The sequence below is a fragment of the Panthera tigris genome, chromosome E2, assembly GCF_018350195.1.
Source record: "Panthera tigris isolate Pti1 chromosome E2, P.tigris_Pti1_mat1.1, whole genome shotgun sequence".
Taxonomy (NCBI): Eukaryota; Metazoa; Chordata; class Mammalia; order Carnivora; family Felidae; genus Panthera; species Panthera tigris.
The window spans coordinates 48,053,272-48,074,453 of NC_056674.1; the positions used below are offsets into that span (position 1 = coordinate 48,053,272).

The window sequence follows — 21,182 nt, forward strand, 5'->3', positions numbered from 1 at the left end:
GCTGCGGGTCATCTAGTCTCTGTTACAACCACCACCAACATATAAATCAATGATTTTGTTCCAATACAACTTCATTTACAAAAGCAGGTAGCAGGCCAGACTTGACCAGGGGGACACAGTTTGCTGATCTCTGGTTTCGTCTATAAGAAATTAGACACAACCTTAACAAGGAGAGAACAGAGCCTGGGAGGAAAGTATGGCAGGTAAGGGCTAATGGGAGGACACGGGTAATTCCGCAAGGGGGCACATTAGGGAGTGGTTTGGCCCCACAGCAGCAGGCCAGGCGGGCCAAAGGGCAGAAGACCGTTGGAGGACACAACACCACTCGTTTTACAGTTCCGCCTCCACTCAGCCTTAGATAAGGCATCATGGCCATTTTTCCCCTAGAATTGTGTTTTTGGAGAAAAGGACATCTTCTCATCTTGCTTTGTGCTCCAGTACTATAGCCAAGATGATCTGCTTGCCTTTTTGTTTTCTCTCCACACTCCAAGCCACAGGTTAGACTGTTGGTTATAAAGTTCTTTAACCCTGGCTCTATTAATTCAACAGTTGGTACAAACTGTTCATTCCTTTCCCTCGCAGACATTCAAACCCTGGGAGTTAACGCTAGCTAAGCATTAGGTCTTTAGCCACCTGCCCTGCAGGTTAGAAACCCAGGATTCCATGAAGACTGTTGCCTGCTTGGCCTAATAGCCCATTTGGTCCACAGAACGGGTGCTCTGGTGGGCTGTAACACCATTGTGATGATGACAAATCTAGAGATAGCATGCTTATTCTGAGGGACTCCATGCTGAGAAGGAAGTTGCTGCTAAATTTTAAAGGCATCTGCTCTGGAAGATGCTCCTTCAGTATATATGAGAGCAGAAGGGGAGAATGCTGTAGGAATGAATGTTCTCTTTGGTTTCTTTTTGACTTCTCTCTTCCTTCCCATCCTTTACCCCATTCCCAGAACCTTGGCTTTTTTTTTTTCTTTGCCATATTTGACCTGCTCTGACCCTATCTTTCAGCATTAGAAGGAAAGAACATTTAAAGGTGAAAGAACAATTAACACGGGATCTGAAAACAGATGGAACAACTCTGTACTATAGACATCAGAGCCTTAAGAGCTAGTCTCTAAAACATAGTTTTGAGTGCCTACTATGTGCTGGGCCCTGTGCTATAGTGTCCTGGTTCTTGTCCCAGTGGAGTTTATGTAACATCCAGCTGCAGAGACAGACACGGTAGGGTGACAAGGGCCATGATGAGAGAGGTACAGGGAGCATGCAGCCACAGCAAGTGCCCCAACCTGGTCTAGGGGTTTGGGGATCTAGAAAAACCTACAGAGCTGTGCCATAGGTCTTTCACACCCCTCCCCTGACACATGCGCATAGCAGGGGCATCTCCCAAGAATGGTGAGGAAAAGACAGGAGGGTCTGAACCACCCTGTGCTCGCTCGGGGAGGAGCTGGGGGAACCCTACCCTGTGCATAGGAAATTAACCATGGGCTTTCCCTTTAGATCCTGGACATCTTGGGTCTGGGTTCCTCTGGCCCACCCATCCCACCTCCGGCCTTATTCTCAATCATCTCCCACCCCCTAAAGCGGCTGCCTCCGGCCACAACAGAAATCCTGAAGCATTTTGTGTTTGTGATCCCACCACCTGAAGAGCTCTCCCTCCAGGAGGAGAAAAGAGAAGGGGAAGCAGAACCAGAGCTTTCAAGCACTGTGAGCTCTGCAAAGGTAAGGAGCAAGCCAGCTGCTTGCCCTCCTGACCTTGGCGGGAATTCAGATGGGCAGACAGAGGCCACTTTCCACATGGTCAAAAATTGAGTACAGCGTTGGCTGTCGTGCTCGCTGATGTGTTTGCCTTTGACTCATCAGGGATCCTGCCTGGGGACCCCACATGAGCCTCTCTCAAAATGGCTCATTCTCATCTTCCACCCTTTCCAGCCCTCGTGGGATGGTCTAGGGAACTTGTTGAATTGCTCTGAAGCTTATGTGTGAGAAACAATTAAGCAAGACCAGCTCTTTTAGAAAAAAGATATTAGAATGTATTGGGAAGCTAAGGTAGTTCACACAGGGCATGAGAATACAAGAATCAACAGACACGAATTAAGGGAAGACACAGCACTAGAAAAAGGACAGATTACCAAAGAATTTATCAAGGGAAGATTAGATATTTTGGTAAACTCACTTTTTATCTCTTCATTGACACAAAGTGGTAAAATTAATTCCAGCTGGGTTAAAAATATAAGCAATCTGAGGGCACCTCAGCTCATTTGGTTGAGCATCCGACCCTTGATTTCAGCTCAGGTCATTATCTCACTGTGAGTTTGAACCTAGCATCGAGCTTCATGCTGACAGCATGGAGCCTGCTTGGGATTCTCTCTCTTTCTTTCTCTCTCTCTGCCCCTCCCCTACTCTCTCTCTCTGTCTCTCAAAATAAATCAATGAGCCTTTAAAAAATTCAAAATATAAGCAATCCAAATGAAATCATATAAAAGTAAAAGAAAATAGACATGTAATTAATAGAATAAATCACAAAGGAAAAATGGATTTGACCAATAATATGCAGAAGGTATATATAATTAAGAACTATAGATGGGCTTTTTATTCCCAGAGGAGTGTGGTGGCCCCAAATTTGAATCTCTCCACACAGCCTCCTACAAAACATACACCCCAGCAAGAATAATAAAATCACCTGGGGGTGCCTGGCGGGGTGGGGGGTGCTCAGTCAGTTGAGCATCCGACTTCCACCCAGGTCATGATCTCACGGTTCATGAGATTAAGCCCCACATCAGGCTCTGTGCTGACAGCTCAGAGCCTGGAGCCTGCTTCAGATTCTGTGTCTCCCTCTCTCTCTGCCCCTTCCCAGCTCATGCTCTGTCTCTCTCTCAAAAAAAAAATAAATAAATAAATAAGTAAATAACATTTTAATAAATAAATAAAATCACTTATAGGCTCTGCCTAAGGCTCAGTTAGGTGAAGAGACTGCCTCAAACTGCTATTTACAAGTAAGAAACTGTCATCTGAGGGACACATGGATGGCTCAGTCAGTTGAGCATCCGACTTCAGGTCATAATCTCGCAGTTCGTGAGTTCAAGCCCCATATCTGGCTTGCTGCTGTCGGTGAGGAGCCAGCTTTGGATCCTCTGTCCCTGTCTCTCTGCCCCCTCCTTTCTCTCTCTCTCTCTCTCTCTTTCTCTTTCTCTCAAAAATAAACATTTAGAAAAAAAAGAAATCATCATCTGAGATCAGCAGCATGCATAGGCAGGCCTTTCTAGAACAGAATCCAAATAAAAAAGATTAAAAAATTGCCAACATCAGAGGTGACTATGACACCAAACTCTTTCCTTAAAATGAGCCACAAACAGAAAAAGATTAAGCATTCTTTAACTTACCATTTTAGGAGGAACTCTAGTTCATCCCCAATTAGCAGAAGAAAGTTCTTTATTCTGGAAGAATGGCAACTAAAACTATAAAAAGAAGAGTAGAATTAGAAAAACACAGGGCGCCTAGGGGGCTCAGTCGGTTAAGCGTCCAACTTCGGCTCAGGTCATGATCTCACGGATCATGAGTTTGAGGCCCGCATTGAGCTCTCTGCTGTCAATGCAGAGCCTACTTCTGACCCTCCGTTCCCCGCCTCCCTCGGCTCCTCCCCAGCTCTTGCACACATGCTCTCTTTCTCTCTCTCAAAAATAAACTTTTTTTAAAAAAGAAAGAAAAACACTATTCTGTTATCCCCAGAAAAGTATTAATTGAGGAGCACCAACTTATACAAAACAAAAAGCAGTACTTTGTTGGGGAACAAGATGCGCACCGCGAGCCCAGAGCATCATCCCACAGGTGACCAGCCAGCTGCAAAAGGAAAAGCCCACTTTACCGTGGCCACATCTGGCGGGCACCACTCCAGCCACGTGAACACACTGCGTCTGTAATCATGGGTCGACATGGCATTTTGTCCCTCATTGTGATGGAGTGTGATATATACCACATCCTCTATGAATCAAATCAAGCTTTGAAGCCTAATTTTTGTCTTACAAAAAATACAGGGAATAAAGGAGTAAGTGAAATGACCCTCTAAGAATAGTCAGAAAATTTCAGAGTTTGGAATATTCCATCAGAACACGGATCTGGTCTGTCCCAAAATCAATGTGATTGGGAGGAGATGAGGGGTGTAGAGTGAAAGGTACTAAGAAAACACAACAAAATGCATATGGGAGCATATCCCCTGCAGCTTCAAGCTTTCTCTAGGCTTTGGCCTCCTCCTCGGGGAATGGGATGCCAGGAAAAGCTCTGGACTCCTCTCCAGCCTACTCCTCTTCTCTGCTAGGATAGTTGGCTGGGCCCTCCCCTGCTCTAGGCAGCCACCAGCATCCTGGACCTACAGCGCGGCCATCCCAGACAGCAGGCATGTTGTAGTTGTCTCTGTTCATGTGTATGCAGATGAGTATTTAAGACCTCGTGCTTGTTCTTAATCAAGGCGCAGGAGGAGCAGACCACCTCCTCCAAGGGGAGCAGACAGAAACTGAAAGAAAAGGCAGATCAGGTCCGAGACACTCAGAAGGACAAACGTCGCATGGCCTTCAGCAGGAAGGTCTTTTCTGGGGCAGTGTCTGGAGCCATTGCCCCCCTGTCAGACACGGAGCAGAACAGCTTCTCTGGGCAGTTGTCTCAGGAGAAGTTTACCAGGTGGGCCTCTGGACCACCCGGGGGTGGGGGTAGTTTTGAAGCCCAAATAGAGGGTGTGGCTGACACAGCGCCCGAGGGGAGAAGGGCCGTCCTGCCCGCGGGACCCTCTGCGTGATTGTGCCCAACCCTGGCAGGTGGGGACACCTCCCAGGCAGCTGTCCTGCCTGCTCCTGCCCCAGAGGAAGCCTTCTCTCTTTAAAAGCCCCATGGTCGTTGGCAGGCTGAACCACTTCCGGTGGATCGTGCCAGCCAACGGTGAGGTGACCTTACGAATACACTTCTCTTCTGATGACCTTGGGAACTTCGACCAGACATTTAACTTTGAGATCCTTGGGACTCACCGCCAGTACCAGCTTTACTGCCGAGGCGTGTGCAGTTACCCGTACATCTGCCAAGACCCAAAGTAAGTCCGTTGTACTTTGAAAGAGAGAGTTGACAGAAACACTTTCATTTTCCCACATGGCACTTTGAGCAAGGTAGCTCTCCCTACCAATGTGGGCCCGGGGTTTGCCAGCTGTACTGGGCATCAGTGTTTTAGACACTTACAAAGCCGCAGGAATGTCATATGCCATGAAACTGAGCTATGGAGCACTTCAGTAGATGTCAGGCCGGCAAAATGTCCTCCTCTGGTGAGTTAGTTGGCTTATTTAACTACTGAGCTAATTTAAGCAGATTCGGTATGTACCATCGGACTTTTTCTCCTGTAATATCACTAAATGTGTGAAAGTCCACAAGCGGACTTTTATTCTGAGCTACCAAACACCACTGCGCCCCTTATGCACAACATAAAGTCACCTGGCTGAGCAAGCTAGTGACACAACCCCTCTAGGGGAAGAGGCCTTTTATAGCTTGTCCACCAGAAAGACGTTTTTTGCAATTCTCACCAGGAGACCACACTGGACAAGGAACTCAGAAGCTAGCTAATATCCAGAACTAGTTTTCCATAGGGGTTGTTTTTGTAGCCAGGCACCCTAGAACAGGAAATCTAGCTCAGCTCTATCATCAGCCCCTCATTATTGAAGACTCCACTGGGAATCTTTTTTCTCAAGTTCAAACCATTCTATCATCCCAGGGGTGGTGGGAGGGAGGGAACAGGAACAAAGGCTCAACTCAGGTCCTCAAATTAAGAATCATTCTGTCTCCAGACACCTGAACCCTTTGCTGAACAGGGAATATCGGGTTCATGTAAACATCAAGTGGAGGCATCGAACTTCAACTCAGAAAGCCTCTCTTCCTCTCTTCTTCCTCTGTGTTCAGAGTGGTATTTCCTGAGCAGAAGACAGACATAAAGACAAATGAGGTCATCTTTAAGAAGTATATTATGAACATGGAGAAGTTTTGCTTCGGGCCACTGCTTTGTGGAAAATCAAGAGATAAGTAAGTGTTCCATTATTTCAAAACAGATTTCAGACTCCAAGTTGCACTCATGAATAATAGTGCAAAGCAGGATTGCCATGTGGATGTAGTTGTTATGAGGCTGCCCCAGTTAGCCCTGAGCCACAAATCAGGAGAACTGGGTTCTTGTGCCCCGAGTTCCTACTAAGCACCCAGATGAATGCGGACACCATCTTCCCAGATGGAAAATCCCGGAGGAGGACCAGTTTTGTTGGAGAAAGGGTAGGATCAAGAGTTCACTTTGCGATATGTTGTTTGAGATGCTTAGGAAGTATAGCTAGTAGCCACAGAAAGCAAGGAATAAGCTCTGTGGTTTTTGTTCTCAAAGGACGTCCGTGGGACTCAACAACATGGAGACCATAGGGGCCTTAGCAAGGGTCCTTTTAGGGATTTCTGAGGATGAAACCCAAGCAAAGTGAGTTGAGGAGTCAGTGGCTGGTAAAAGGAAAGAGGTGGAGTGTGAAGATAGTTCTTTGGAAAGCTTGACTGTGAACAAAGAGAGGCAGTCAAGGATGAGAGGGAGACATGGAGTCCAGGGAACACTGCTCACACACTGTTGTTCTCATGATGTTGGGATGCCAAGAGGACACAGGGAGGAAGAGGTCAGAGTTTTGAGAGGAAGTAAGGGCCATCAGTGGTACAGCTCCCTGAGACTACACAATGGGATACAGAGATGCTGTTCTTGCCAGGAAGAGGGGCCACCACCTCCTACTAGGAGAGAGGAAGGCAGATGGCTTCAGGTGCAGATTTGGTCGAAACAGTGAGAAGGTTCCCATGCAACCATCTATTTTCTCCGTGACACATTTTCAAGGTCATCCCTAACAGGGAGGGAAGTGGAGGGAAGATAAAACTGTTGAGAAAATGTACAGCAGATTAAAGAGTCTTTGTGGAAAGCTGGGGAGGTAGAATACGAGAAACAGATTAAAGTTGTCAGGCAAAATTGGGTGCCCCAGGTGAGGGTGATGGCCATACATTTCTAGTGAGACCAGTTTGTTCGGTCACATACAAACCTCCCATTGTGTAGGCAGGGAGGTTAAGACCAAAACTGGACCCAGTTCTAGCCACGTCTTAATTCCATCTAGCATTGACTGTGATAAGTAGAGAATGTTTGTGTTCTCACTGACTTGGTGCAACTAACGAGCCCTTTTTGTTCTCCAGTCCCTTAATACCCGGAGTTTATTTCCTAAGAGGCTGGACCAGAAAGCCCAGATGAGGAGGGTTGGCTGACAACGGAGTGGATCTTCAAGGCCCAATAGAAGGGTTTCAGAGAGAGATGGAGGGGGGTCAGGTTGATGGACATGATGTACAAAGCAGCCAAGGTCAGAAGTCAGGGAAATTATGGCCATTCAGAGAGGCATGTGTTCTGACAGCGGTGGAACCAACCAGAATTTGGGGCCAGACAGCGCTGGTCCAGAAGGAGAGGATTACAGTGGCCCAGAAACAAGGCCCAGTACAATCTGTTATTATTTATTTATTTTCTTAAATCTTGCTGAGCCTCAATGTTCTCATCTGCAAAATGGGAAAATAATAGCACCCACCCACAGATTTGTGAAATTGAACTGGATAATACACATGAGACTTAGCACAGTGCTGGATGGTGGCGGTGACCAGTTAGATATGAAGGTCACCCCCGCTTTGGTGTTGACACTGAGAAAATTCTGTCTCCATGACCCTGACTTGGTCTCTGCCATTTGCTCTCCTTCCTTCCTTTATCACTGTCTATCCAAAAAGCTTTTCAGACTGTTTCTGGGCAGCAGTGAAGAGTATGGTGACTCTGTTTTCCTGACCTGTGCTCTGACCTCTGATGATGAGCATCTTCATTGGCATGCCTTGTACCTTCTGTGATTCCTTTTCTGTTCAGTGCCATTAATTGAGCAGCTTCTAATGCCAACAGTTCTCAACTCTGTGGAGAGTCATGAAGGAACAGAAACAGCCTTATACGAACCACACCAAATGAATGCACGTCACAACAGTAACATCTTGTACAGGTCTAGGAGAAGGAGGTAAAGGAGGTCATCTCTAAGACAGATGTGAAATAATAAGTCACTCAAAGGTTCATGCCTCCTGGGAAGATAAGCCCTGGGAAGGATAGAGCTGCCTGGTTCTGTTAGAATTCTTTGCCGTGATAGCTGCCACTGCATTTAATAGTCATAGAAATCCTAACAAATATTATCTTCCCCTCTTAGAGATGAGGAGACCAAGGCTTGCAGGGAGAGGGGTCAGGTCATAGCCACGAGTCTCCACAAGTGCACAGCTTGTGTTCTTAGCTGCCACGCTACTGCCTCAGTGAACCATACTACCCTTTGTACACCCCACAATCTCCTTTTCCACCTGAACTCTCAGTCAGTGCTCACATCCACATCCCTAATTCTTTTTTTTTTAATGTTTATTTATTTTGAGAGAGAGAGAGAGAGAGAGAGAGAGAAAGCAAGTAGGGAAGCGGCAGAGAGAGAGGGAGACAGAATCATAAGCAGGATCTGTGCTTTCAGCATGCATGAGCTTGAACTCATGAACTGTGAGATGGTGACCTGAGCCAAAATCATGGGTCGGACACTTAACCGACTTAGCCACCCAGGCGCCCCCTGCCCCCCGCCACATCCCTAATTCTTGTTCATTTACAGGTACAAGTCATCCTTGTTCCCAGGCAACATGGAAACATTGACAATCCTGAACAATTCGCCAATGGTTGCAGAGGTGTTCTTCTGCTTTCAGAATGATGTCAAAGCAAACACCTACTTCCTGGAGCCCATCAACATGATTCTGAAACCCAATGAGAAGCAGGTACAGTCACCTGGAAACAAGTCCACCAGGGCAAGTCTTTCTTGGGAAATTTGACACCTTGGTGTTCTCGGCATAAATGTATTTTGTTTTGACTCTTCCTTTAGATGCTGAACATATGGGCCTACCCTACTGCAGTTGGTGTCTTTGACGACTGCATTGTCTGCTGCATCAAGGAGAACCCAGAGCCAGCGGTCTTCAAATTAAGCTGCCAAGGGGTCCGCCCAGAACTAGAGCTGGAACCCAGGCAATTGCATTTTGATCGGCTCTTGCTGCACAGGTCAGAATTCTGGATGATACGAGGACTGCAATGGAATTTAAAGAACATTTAGTTCTAGGGCAACCAACTCATCCCGATTTTCTCAGGACTTTTCTAGTTTTAGCACTGAAAGTCTGCATCCTGGGAAACTTCTAGTCCTGTGCAGGCCAAAATGGTTAATAATCCTATTCAGTTCACAAATTAACTTGACTTCAGTGGGGTTCAGGAAGCACCCCCATTCCCAATATCAATTGCCAAAGTGTGTGCATATTTGCAGTTTTCTCAGAAGAAGGTCTCACTTTTTTCCAGGTTCTCTAAGCAGTCCATTACCCTAAAAGGTTAGGAATCCTTGGTCTAGCAATTGGAACATAAAGAGAGAATACTAGACCAAAACTGGAACTTAACATACTCATTCACTGGCTTCATATTATTCTAAATAGAATGTTTACTTCTGGGGCTACTAGAAGAGAATATTGTTATGATATGTATCCTGCATTCCTTGATTGTTAACACCAGGTCCCATTACCTGATAAACACTGGTTAGTGAACTAAGCAATGATTGAAATAACCAGAAGTGCTTTTTCTGACCCGCCATAATAAATCAGAATCATTTGAAACTGACAAAATTTCTTTTGGTCCCTGCAGAAAAGAATCCAAGGTAGTTCTTCTCCGCAACGTCACACCCCTGCCCGTGGCCTGGCGGGTCACCAGCCTGGAGCACCTGGGCGATGACTTCACTGTGTCCACCATGCAGGGGACCATCCCCCCCAAGGCTGAGTACAGCCTTCAGGTGCACTTCCTGCCCTCCAAGCCTGTCAACATCAAGAGGGTGATCCGGTTGGAGGTGAGGCTTCACATATCTTCAGACTTGGTCATCAAATGTGTACATATTGGGTTCCCTGATAGACACACATACACATACCCACACACAACCACAGCCAGGTTTCCCTCTTACGTGCTCCCAACTGATCCCCACTTGACAACCATCAACCCACGGTGTCTCATTCTGCACACAGTTGTAAGCTCCATCAAGGCAGTCTCACTCGTGGCTGATTTCCTGGTGCCAGGAACAGAGCACTCATTCAATGCAGAGTGAGTGACTGACTGATGGTGTTACTATCCCTTTGTAAGCATGAGATTCCTGATTTCACACTCCCAAACCCAGTCGCTGCTTAGATCCCTGTCTCCATAAACATCACCTTTCGCCCAGGTGCTCCCAACAGACACCTAGGAACCATCTTTGATTCCCTCCTTTCCATGACAGCCTGTGTCCGGCCCCGTCCTCCTCCAAGTCTTGCTAGTTCTGTCTCCCAGGATACCTCCCACCTGCCCGCTCCTCTGCCCTCACTGCTGCTTCCACCGTCGCCCAGGCTGTCTATAGCATCTCTCGCCTGGACTTTGGCAGAGGCCCATTCCCCATCTGGGTCAGTCAGGTCAGGCCCCTCTCCTTCCAGCAGCACTCTGCTGGCTCTAGCTGTAGTGAGGATAGAGCTCAGGGTCCCCTGCTTCTCAGTCCCTGCCTGCCTCAGTATCCAACCTCGCTCTCACTCATAGGCTCCATCATGTGGTCTCTTGGCTTTTTCCTGCCTCAGGCCTTTGGCCTTGCAGCAACCCTGCCAAGAATGTCACCCCCAGGCTCCTTGAGGTCCGCTAAACAGCACTGCTCCAACTGGGTTCCCCTAGTCACCGCATCAAGGTAATCTCCTGTTATGTGCGATCACTCGCCCTGTCTTCTATCCTTCAGAGCATCTCCCCCTTTCAGATATCCTGTTTCTTTCTCTACTTTCTTATGTGAACTCCATCAGGGCAAGATCTTGCCTGACTTGCTCATCATCTGTATTCATTTCCAAGGGCTGACGTAAACAAATGCCCACAAACTAAGTGGCTTAAAACAACACACATCTATTCTCTCACAGTTCTGGAAGCCAGAAGTCTGAAATCAAGGAGTCTGCAGGGTCATACTCCCTCTGAAGACTCTGGGGGAAGAATCCTTCCTTGCTTCGTCCAGCTTCTGGTGGCTCCAGGTGTTCCTGGGCTTGTGGCTGCATCTCTCTCTAACTCTGCCTCCGTCTTCACATGGCCTTTTCTATCTGCATTTCCTCTTCTTCTGTCTCTTATAAGGACATTTGTCATTAGGTATAGGGCCCACCCAGATAATCCAGGAAGATCTCACCTCAGGATCTTTAACTCAATTACATCTGCAAAGACTTTTTCCAAATAAAGTCACCTTCCTGGGTTCCAGGGGTTAATACATGGCCACCATTCATTCCACTACCCCATCATGCCCCCAGTGTCTAGCACAGGCCTTACGGAGAAGGTACTCAGTAGAATCTGTAAAATGAACTAACGAATGAATGAATGCCACTGACTTTTGATGCTTGAATCAATTCTGCAACAATCAAGGATAATCAAGGGATTATCCAAGCTTCTCTTTGAATACTTGTAGGAATAGAAAACTTACCAATACTCAAAGCAGCCTGATTTTCCTTGGAACAGGTCTGACTATTAATTCTTCCTTGGGTTGAGTTCATATTTCCAACTGTAATTTACATGAGTTAATCCTGTTGCTACTTTGGGGTCCACTCACTGGATCTAATCTCTATTATCACATACCTATGACAGTCCTTAAGATAGCTGAACACAGATACTGATAGATTCATTTAATCAACAATTATAGTGTGTGAATATCAGACGATGAAAGTCGGCATTTTTTAAGTTTATTTTTTATTTTGAGAGAGAGAGAAAGAGAGAGAGAGAGAGCACAGGCAGGGGAGGGGCAGAGAGAAGGAGAGAGAATCTCAAACAGGCTCTGCACCATCAGTATACAACCCAATATGGGGCTCGAACTCATGAACCATGAGATACAATGATCTGAGCTGAGATCAAGAGTCAGACGCTTAACTGGCTGCACCACCCAGGTCAATGTTTTAAACACCAGTCTTGGGGCTCTGTGCTGGGCATGGAGCCTGCTTAAGATTCTCTCTCTCCCTGTTCTTCTGCCCTTCTCCCCTGTTCTCTCTCTCTCTCTCTCTCTCTCTCTCTCTCTCTCTCTAATAAATAAATAAATAAATAAATAAATAAATAAATAAATAGATAGATATTCCAAAGAGCACTTTTCTGCAGTGTATACTCACAACCCCAACTTCAATAATGTAGTGGCAATCATGCAAATATTTAAAACCCATAAGTGGACAAGATGAAAAATACAGGTCTTTTTCACATTCTTATATTTATTGTCTACACTGGTACTTCCCAGAGGATGTTATGAGTATACTAATCATACCAAATGCTCGCTGAAGTCCAAAGCTAAATACATCTTATAAATATTCTACACCATGCCTCCTTCTCCATCATTCCCACTGCATGGTACATAGTTCAAGCTCCAAGCATCCTGTGGATCTTGCTTTTACTCAAGAATTTCTCTTACCCCAACAGGTTTTAGATGCAGACAATCTTGTTGGTGTTGTTCAGATTGAAAACATCATGGTCTTCGCAGAGTCTTACGACGTTGCCTTGGACATCACCTTTCCCAAAGGTCTGTTAGCCCCTTCAAGGAATGGGTGTTTGGAAGTCACATCTTTCAGTGCAGTATATTTCTTGTTTGTTTTTTTTTTTTTTTAATTTAAATTTTAGTTAACCAATATACAGTGTACAATATTGGTTTCAGGAGTAGAATTCAGTAATTTATCACTTACATACACATACAATGCACAGTGCTCATCCCGACAAGTGCTCTCCTTAGTACCCATCATCCATCTAGCCCATCCCCCACTCACTTCCCTCCATCAACTCTTGGTTTGTTCTCTATCATTAACATTCTCTTGTGGGTTGTTTCCCTCTCTTCTCTTCCCACCCCCTTCCCATATATTCATCTGTTTTGTTTCTAAAATTCCACATGAGTGAAATCATATGGTATTTGTCTTTCTCTGATAGTACAGTATGTTTCTTTTTATTTTCAAATTAAGTATTTTTTTAAGTATAATTTATTGTCAAGTCGGCTAACATACAGTGTATACAGTGTACTCTTGGTTTTGGGGGCAGTTTCCCGTGATTCATCGCTTAGTATATTTCTTATGTAGAGGAAGACTAGTGGATGTTGGGGAGGGGGTGGAATTTCAGTCAATTGTAATGCAAATCCCCGAATAATGTTAGCAACATTACTACGAATCTTAATTTCTCTAATGGGAGATGATGAGGGGTGGCCATTAGTAGAAAGTTTGCAGAGCTTTTTTCTGAACAGTCATCTTAGAGTAAGTGCCTGTCTTCTTCCAACCTGTGTTAACCTAAATTAAAACCTAACCTAAATTAAAAATTTCAACAGTTTTCTATCACTGCTGTAACAAATTACCAGAAACATTGTGGCTTAAATCGACACAAATTTATCAGCTTACAGTGCTGTGGTTCTGAAGTCCAAAGCAGATCTACCTGGGCTAACATCAAGGTGTTGGCAGAGCTGCACTCATTTCTGGAAGCTCTGAGGGAGAATCCATTTCCTTGCCTTTTCCAGCTTCTAGGAGCTGTCTGCATCCCTTGGGGCATGGTCCTTTTCCTCCATCTTCAGAGCCAGCAATGTTGGGCCAGGTCCTTCTCACGCCACCATCTCTCTAGTTCTCCCACTTCTGTCTCCTTTAAGGGTCCTTGTGATTACATTGGGCCCACCCAGAGAATCCAGGACAACCTTTCTATTTTTTAAAGTCAGATGATTAGCAACCTTAATTCCATCCATAATTCTCCTTTGACATGTAAATTAGCATATTCACAGATTCCGGGGATTAGGACATGGACAACTTCCGGGGGCACAGGGCATCATTCTGCCCATTCTACTGCCCTAACACCCGGGTTAGATCCCTCCCTTTTAGCATGCAGTTCTCCATTATTTCTCCCTTTTCTGACTGGTCTCCTTCTCAGCAGGATGCGTAGAACACAAGAGCCACATGCGCACCCACATGTCATTAGTCTTATGTACAAAGATACTTATTGCGGCATTATTTGTAATAATGGAAGATTGGAAATAACCTAAATGTCTATTAAGAATGGAATATTATTATTATAGAAATAATATTTTAAGTTATAGAACAGCCTATCATGGTATACATATAGCCATCAAGATCACATTTATGAGGTTTTCAATTATGTGGAGACATGCTTATGATGCAATGCTAAGTAAAACAATACAAATTTATACGTAATATTCTAAGTATGTATATTATACACTTGATGCAAAAAAAAAAATTTTAATAGCAGAAGTTTTAGCTAGTGGAAAGCATGAAAGGAAGGACAGTGGTCCTAAGATGGAAACCAGGGGGAGCCACCCAACTTGAACTGGGCTCAAGAGCAGTGTCTATTGTTTATTGGCTGAGACTCAATTGCTCGAGGTATTTTTAGCCACAGTGTTTTCAGAAAACAAATCCTCTGAACTTGTCGCCGTGAATTTTCCACGTGAACTTCAATAGGGAGTTCCCCTGCTTCTCACCCCTGTGCCATCCACTCATCCTCCCCACCCTGGCCCTTGGCTTCTGCAGGAGCTGAAGGAGGCCTCGATTTCGGGATTGTGAAGGTCATGGAAGAGGTGAAGCAGCCCCTGCAGCTGAAGAACCGTGGGAAATATGAGATCATGTTCAGGTAACCTGAAAACCGTCGGTCACATGGTCATCCCCATCCACTCACGGTCTGGGAGATACAAAAAAAACCTTGACTGGGGAAATCATAAAAACCATCTCTGCTTTGAGCCTCACTCAGGCTTCAAACGAATGGGATTTCAGCTCCTGAGAGCAGAGGCTCTCAACTCTGTGGCTTTACAGGGGTCCTTCAGGGTCCTCTGAATGCACCCAGAGCCACAGGGGTCCAGGGGTGGGAGGGAGACTCAGAGGGAGAGGTTGGGTGAAGGTGAGGGGAGGTCCTGGGGGTGGAGGGAGAGACTGGAGATAGGGACCTCAGCTGGCTCCTATCTGTCTCATAAGGCAGCATTCCACCTAAGACTGCATGTGAAGAAAGGGATTTTTCCAGTTTTCTTTTTTAATTTTAAGAACCACTGTGTTCTGGAATCCAAATGGTGGCCTGGTAGAATAGAGCTCCAGCTTGTGCTCTTTCTTGAGGAAGCAAAACTAATATAAGAACAGAGAAGGAGAAAAGCCATAAGAGATTCTTAAACAGCAGAGAACTGAGGGTGGCTAGAGCAGGGTTGGGCTGGGGGATGGGCTAAATGAGCCAGGGGCATTAAGGAGGACACTTGGGATGAGCACTGGGTGTTATACGTAGGTAATGAATCACTAAATTCTGTTCCTGAAATCATTATGACACTAACTTGGATTCAAATTTTTAAAAATAAATAAATAAATAATTTTAAAAATGAAACACAAGGGGCACCTTGGTGGCTTCACCGGTTAAGCCTCAGACTGCAACTCAGGTTATGATCTCATGGGTTCATGGGTTTGAGCCCCCCATCGGGCTCTGTGCTGACAGCACAGAGCCTGGAGCCTGCTTCAGATTCTGCGTGTGTCTCTTTCTCTGTCCCTGCCTGCTTGCACTCTGTCTCTCTCTCAAAAATAAAAAAAAAAAAATAAAAAAATAAAAAAAAGAAACACTGAATCTGAGATTTCTCAGAGAGGAAAGGGTGGTACTGGGTTGGGGAAGGGAGAAGGTCACTCAGGCAGAGGGTCACACAAACCTTGGGGGCAGTGCCAGCACCTGTGGCCAGTCTACAATCTATTCTCTGGACAATTATCCTGCCCCCTAGAAAAACTGCAGTTGATAAAGGGACTTCCCCCTCACGGACTTAGAAGGAATCCAGTGTATTCATGATAGTTTCATTTCAGCTGACAGAACAGTGATGTGAGAGAGGTCCTTCCTCAGGGCTACCATTACTAGACTCATAAATTGAAATGTAAATATAGATAAAAGCTAAAAGAAAGCCACTGTCCCCTTGGAATTAGCGCTGAATGGAGTCTTGCCTGTTGGTGAGTTTTGTTGTAGGTTATCATTGGGGCGTTAGCTCTGCTCTTTGAGGTTACGTGGAACGGTCACCTTCAGGATGGAACAGGTGATCAAAATTCACCGGAAGGCTGTGCGGAGAAGGGAGGAAACTCAGGTACCAGGTGTGCAGCAGTAGAGCCACCAGGCCTCCTGGAGCATGGGGGTGATGTTGAGGTCCCCATGACAACTCCAGGTGTCCTGCCTCAGCTTAAGTTCCTTGCTTCTGCTCCAGTCCCTCTGCCATTCTCATGAGCCAGCTGCTCTCTGTGGCTTCGTACCTCACCCCCATTGGGCCATTGCCTCCCTTTCCAAGTGTCCCTGTTAAATGGCTTCTACCCCTGCTTTCTCTCCTTCCTTAGATCCCCTGGCTTCTGCATCACTGTTCCCTCTGTATGTGCTGCATACAGTCACAGAGAGGGGAGGAAGAACGACAGAGAGACAGAGAGATGAATTCATTTAGTTGATCCTTATCTAGCATCAAGCGTCTCTGTTGGGCAAAGATATTCTGCAAAGGCACCTCTTGACCTCAGGCTACAGATGGCTGTCTTTGCCTCATGCACCAATCTCTGGCCTCATCTATCCTGGCTGTGGAGGGGTGGTCAGAACATACAGAGCACAGTGGGCACTTCTAGACACCATGCTTAAGCAGGGCCAGGGACATGGCAGGCACTCAACAGTCTATTTCCTCTCTAGTATCATGGGTTCCCCATAATGACTTAAACTGACCTTTATTCTTATCTTTCAGCTTTTCTGTGGACTCCTTAGGGATTTTGGCAACCAATGTAAATTCCATGATCTCAGTCCTACCCAAAAAGGGCTCACTGACCACAATGGAAAAGCCCACAAATGTCCAGGTGTCATTTCGTGCAAAAAAGGAGGTGAAGATTGAGTACCAGCCAATTCTGCGCTGTCAGGTACAACAGCTCAAAGGGAGGATTCACTCGGTGGCAGGACTGTGGGACTCATTTTGGAAAGAAGAGTACGTGATCTAATACATGCTCTAGGGATTGGTCCCTAGCTAGCAGGCAAGAGTAGGTCAGGTGGGAGGTGTGCAAAGTCATCAGGAATCTAGAGTGCCAGACAGGAAATGTAGCCCCTGATCTTTGAGGAGCACCAAAGGAGCTGAGTTCAGTCATCAAATGCAAAACAAGAGCAGGAAAGTGAAGGAGTAGGTAAAGTCGGTCCCTGTTGGTCCATGGCTGGTACGTTTTCGCTAACATTGTTGTTGCAATAATAAAAAGAGAATGAAAAAAAAATGAGATTGGCTTTCAATGATGAAAGTAGAGAATGGAGTAGGTAGTCATGGGAATTCTGGAGCATAATGGCTAACATCTTCCCACTTCTTCCTCCCTTCTAGATTATTGAGCCCAACATCACAGAAGGGGGTGAAATCATTGCCAGCATCCCAATTAAGTTTTCTGTGAATGCAGTGTTCTCCAAATACAACATCAGCCCCTCCTCCATCATCAACTTTGGAGCTTTGATCTGTGGCGCTCGGAGAAGCACCACCTTCACCATAGAAAATCAAGGTGTTACTGACTTCAGATACGCCCTTTATAGGCTGATGGGGGAGAGCCCCATTCATCAAAAGAAAATGTAAGATGAGTATTCACTTAACTCATGCCATTCCCTGGTTAATTAGTACACTATATTTTACAAAGAGCTTTCATATATTTCATCTAAATTCACCCAATCCCCGGGGCGCCTGGGTGGCTCAGTCGGTTAAGCATCTGACTTCTGCTCAGGTCATGATCGCATGGTTTGTAGGTCTCTGTGCTGACAGCTCAGAACCAGGAGCCTGCTTCAGATTCTGTGTCTCCCTCCCTTTCTGCCCCTCCCCCACCCACACTCTGTCTCCCTCAAAAATAAATAAGACATTAAATTCACCCAATCCCCTTTTGTGGAGCTGAGGTCACTAAGATTTAGAAATGGCTCATCCAAGATTATGCAAGAAATCACCAGTAGATCTCAGTTCTAAACCCACATCTCAGATTCCAGATTCATATGCTTTCTAACTGCTGTCAGATTTAAGGTAAATTTAATTGAACAGATGTGAAGTCTTCTCCTTGGGGTTGTGTCTGTTGTCCTCGTGCTTCTCGTGTGTGCTACAAGACTCCCAGTAAGTCAGTGTCCTCTTTATTGTAAGATGTCGGGGGACTATTATAACCACAAGCTAAATCAAAATACATCATAGCTGTGCTTCATGTGGGGGATGGCAGAAGGTACCCTGGAAATGTAGACTAGAGACGCGTGCTGCGGCATTCAGTCTCCTGGGACTGTTTTTACCTTCTCCACATGAAGACCCGGTATAACAAGAGCTAACTTAATAGCTGTTCCAACGGCGAAAGTCTGTATTCTTCAAAAGGCAGCTCTTAACCAATTCACTAAAACAATTTACCTTTCTGAGTGCTTTTGTCTTTTATTTGATGATCATCTTTTTTGGCAAATTAAGCATAGTTTTACCAATTTTTGAGGCACTTTGTCCTGACTAATTAATTGACCCCCTAATTAATTAATTTAAAATTGACTTTACAAGTAATTGTTTTAAATCAGACATCCACTGTTTGTAATTGTTTTGTATTTTTGTAGATATGTTTTTCCATTTTGGCTAAGCTTGAATGTATTAAGAAATTTGGGGTTAAGCTATTTAAACTTTCTTTCTTCCAAATTTAATTTCAGCTTAATTTTTTTATCATTTATCTTACAATAATTCAATACCTTTGACAGATATTATGATGTAATTGTATTTTTCTTTAAATTGTTTTTTATTTAAATTCAAGTTAGTTAACATACAGTGTTTTTAATTTTAATTGTTTTTCATTTAAGTGTGTACAAATTTAACGCAAAACACTCAAAGGGGGTTGAACTTTTGTTGTTTTGGCCATTATGCAAGTGAATGCTCAAATTATATAAAGCTCTCAAAAGTCTAAGATTGTACCTCAAATACATTTGACATTGTAGGTTAACTGGCATCTAGACAAGCTAATTAATGGGTAAACTAGCTTCAAAAGAAGTGAACAGCAGCCAGAATCCTGTATTTGAGCTATTGCATAAATTCACTTTAAAAGCACCATGACTATAAATATGAAGAAAAGGGACAGAATTTAAGTCTATTTGACATTTCTTTTTTTTTAAGTAAGATCAAGTAAAAGATTTTTCCACAAATGATTTTCCGTAAATAATTTTCACACACTGCTTCCCAGTGAAGTCAAGTAAACATTTAAAAATTATTATTTTCTTGCAGTAATGTCCATGTACTTGTGAATCATAGTTAATAAGTATAATTACTATATAGTTTTCTTATAATTATTCAGTGAGGTTGGTTAATGATAAATAGGCTGACCCCCCACCCCCACCCAGATTCTCCTTTGGCTGCCTCCTTCATTCTTAGGACAAGGGACCTTACAATTAGCAGACAAGTGGTACTGAATGTCACCACCCCAACCTGAGGGTGTACTCCTGCTTCTTTAATCAGAACCAGCCATGTTAGACATGCAAGATCGCGGGAAAGCTTCTACAAGACTGGCCCTTCCAAAGCAACCAAGCTCTCTGATACTGTTCAGAAAGAAATAAACATCACAAACCAGGTGAGCACCCTTTTCCTTGTCACAGAAGCCCCGTAAGCCTGCCTCCCAACTAGTTTTCTCCTGACTAGTTCTTGCAACAAATACCCCCCTAGGCTAGAGGGATTTGAATGAACCCACGGTGGCAGGAATTCTAGTTATATTGAAATATTACTTTCATTTTACGGCAAGGTGTTGACTTTTAATTTGGATATCCTCTCTTGTTTTAAAACCCTCATTGGCTCCTTATTGCCTTAAAATTAAGTTTCAGCTTTTCATGTATATTTTAATCAAGAATCATTTGTTAATAAAAAAAACAGAAACCCATGTGGACAGACTTAAATAAAAGCAGATTTTAAGACTTCTCTAATAAGATGAAATAAACATACTTTTCTTTATTCTGCCCAACTAAGTACAACTAAAAACCCTGCACATTGTATACAAAACTAACATAGGAGACCAAAAGGTGAGGAGAAAAAATAAGACTACCTAGGATCCTTGGGACCTAACAAGCATCACAATGGTGAGTTCCCTGAGTTTTCTTTTTACTTCATATATCTAAAACTGGGTGCAAAAGGAGCCAGCAACCCAGAAACATCAACAGACACAAACCAAAAAAAGCTCCAACAAAAGCCTGCTCCCACTAGCCAAAGGGCCAGGAAAAGAGCAGCCCAGCAACACAGAAAACTTTCATAAGAACTTTTCTATTACAGAAGCACTTGGGTGGCTTAGTTGGTTAAGCATCCGACTCTTGATCTCAGCTCAGGTCTTGATCTCAGAGTCATGAGTTCAAGCCCTGTGTTGGGCCCCATGCTGGTCATGAAGCCTAATTAAAAAAAATAAAAAGACCTATTATAGTCAAACAACAGAAAAATCTGTGGCCATATCTGACCCCTGCTAGCAAAATCCAGTGGGGAGCCTAGAATTATACCTTATTCAGGCTGTCATAAGATGTCCCAAACCTCTTCCAGAGTTGTGTTTGAGAATGTCCAGTGGGGAGGTAGAGTTTTCATTACCCCCTACCACCTCCACCTTTTATTGTAAAGACACCACTTAGGGAGCCTTGTTCCACCCCAACCCAGTGGTAATGATACATCCCTCCCTGCCCCACAATGGACCTCCCTACCCGAAAGCATCAGCAGAACAGTAGCAAGGTACTCCTACCCCTCTCCACCAAGGAGGTATCTGTCTACGACCAGTGGGAAATGGGAATTGCCACCCCTCTCTGGCAGTTATGAGAAGTCTGAGTCAGAGATCTGTACCCCCACCCCCACCTGGCAGTAATGAGCCAGTGCCCCACTTCCCCTGAAAGAGTGGTGTCAGAGAATGCCAGCTCAAACAGAAGATTTAAGTAAGATCCAGAGTCTCAGATAGCCAAAATTCCCCAGGTTTCAACTGAAAATCACTCATCATATCAAAAACTAGGAAGATCTCAAACTAATAGATGCCAACACTGAAATGACTGTTAAAATTATCTGACAAAGGTGTTAAAGCAGCCAACATAAAAATGCTTCAAAGAGCAACTCTAAACATGCTTGGAACAAA

At 44.6% G+C, this 21,182-nt stretch overlaps 1 protein-coding gene across 14 annotated transcripts in view; it reads left to right on the forward strand.

Annotated features, from left to right (window-relative positions):
* HYDIN (HYDIN axonemal central pair apparatus protein) overlaps nucleotides 1-21,182 on the forward strand; it is a 441,202-nt gene that overhangs the window by 356,853 nt on the left and 63,167 nt on the right. For 13 of the 14 annotated variants that reach the window (XM_042967954.1, XM_042967958.1, XM_042967953.1 and 10 more), the window contains 12 exons: nucleotides 1,497-1,718; nucleotides 4,462-4,670; nucleotides 4,891-5,073; nucleotides 5,928-6,047; nucleotides 8,687-8,846; nucleotides 8,951-9,123; nucleotides 9,748-9,946; nucleotides 12,538-12,637; nucleotides 14,625-14,724; nucleotides 16,820-16,988; nucleotides 17,432-17,670; nucleotides 19,550-19,661. In XM_042967954.1, the coding sequence (XP_042823888.1) occupies nucleotides 1,497-1,718; nucleotides 4,462-4,670; nucleotides 4,891-5,073; nucleotides 5,928-6,047; nucleotides 8,687-8,846; nucleotides 8,951-9,123; nucleotides 9,748-9,946; nucleotides 12,538-12,637; nucleotides 14,625-14,724; nucleotides 16,820-16,988; nucleotides 17,432-17,670; nucleotides 19,550-19,661 (1,986 nt within the window). Of the gene's footprint in view, nucleotides 1-1,496; nucleotides 1,719-4,461; nucleotides 4,671-4,890; nucleotides 5,074-5,927; nucleotides 6,048-8,686; nucleotides 8,847-8,950; nucleotides 9,124-9,747; nucleotides 9,947-12,537; nucleotides 12,638-14,624; nucleotides 14,725-16,819; nucleotides 16,989-17,431; nucleotides 17,671-19,549; nucleotides 19,662-21,182 lie in introns of those variants that run through there. The other variant, XR_006211638.1, reaches the window with a different exon arrangement.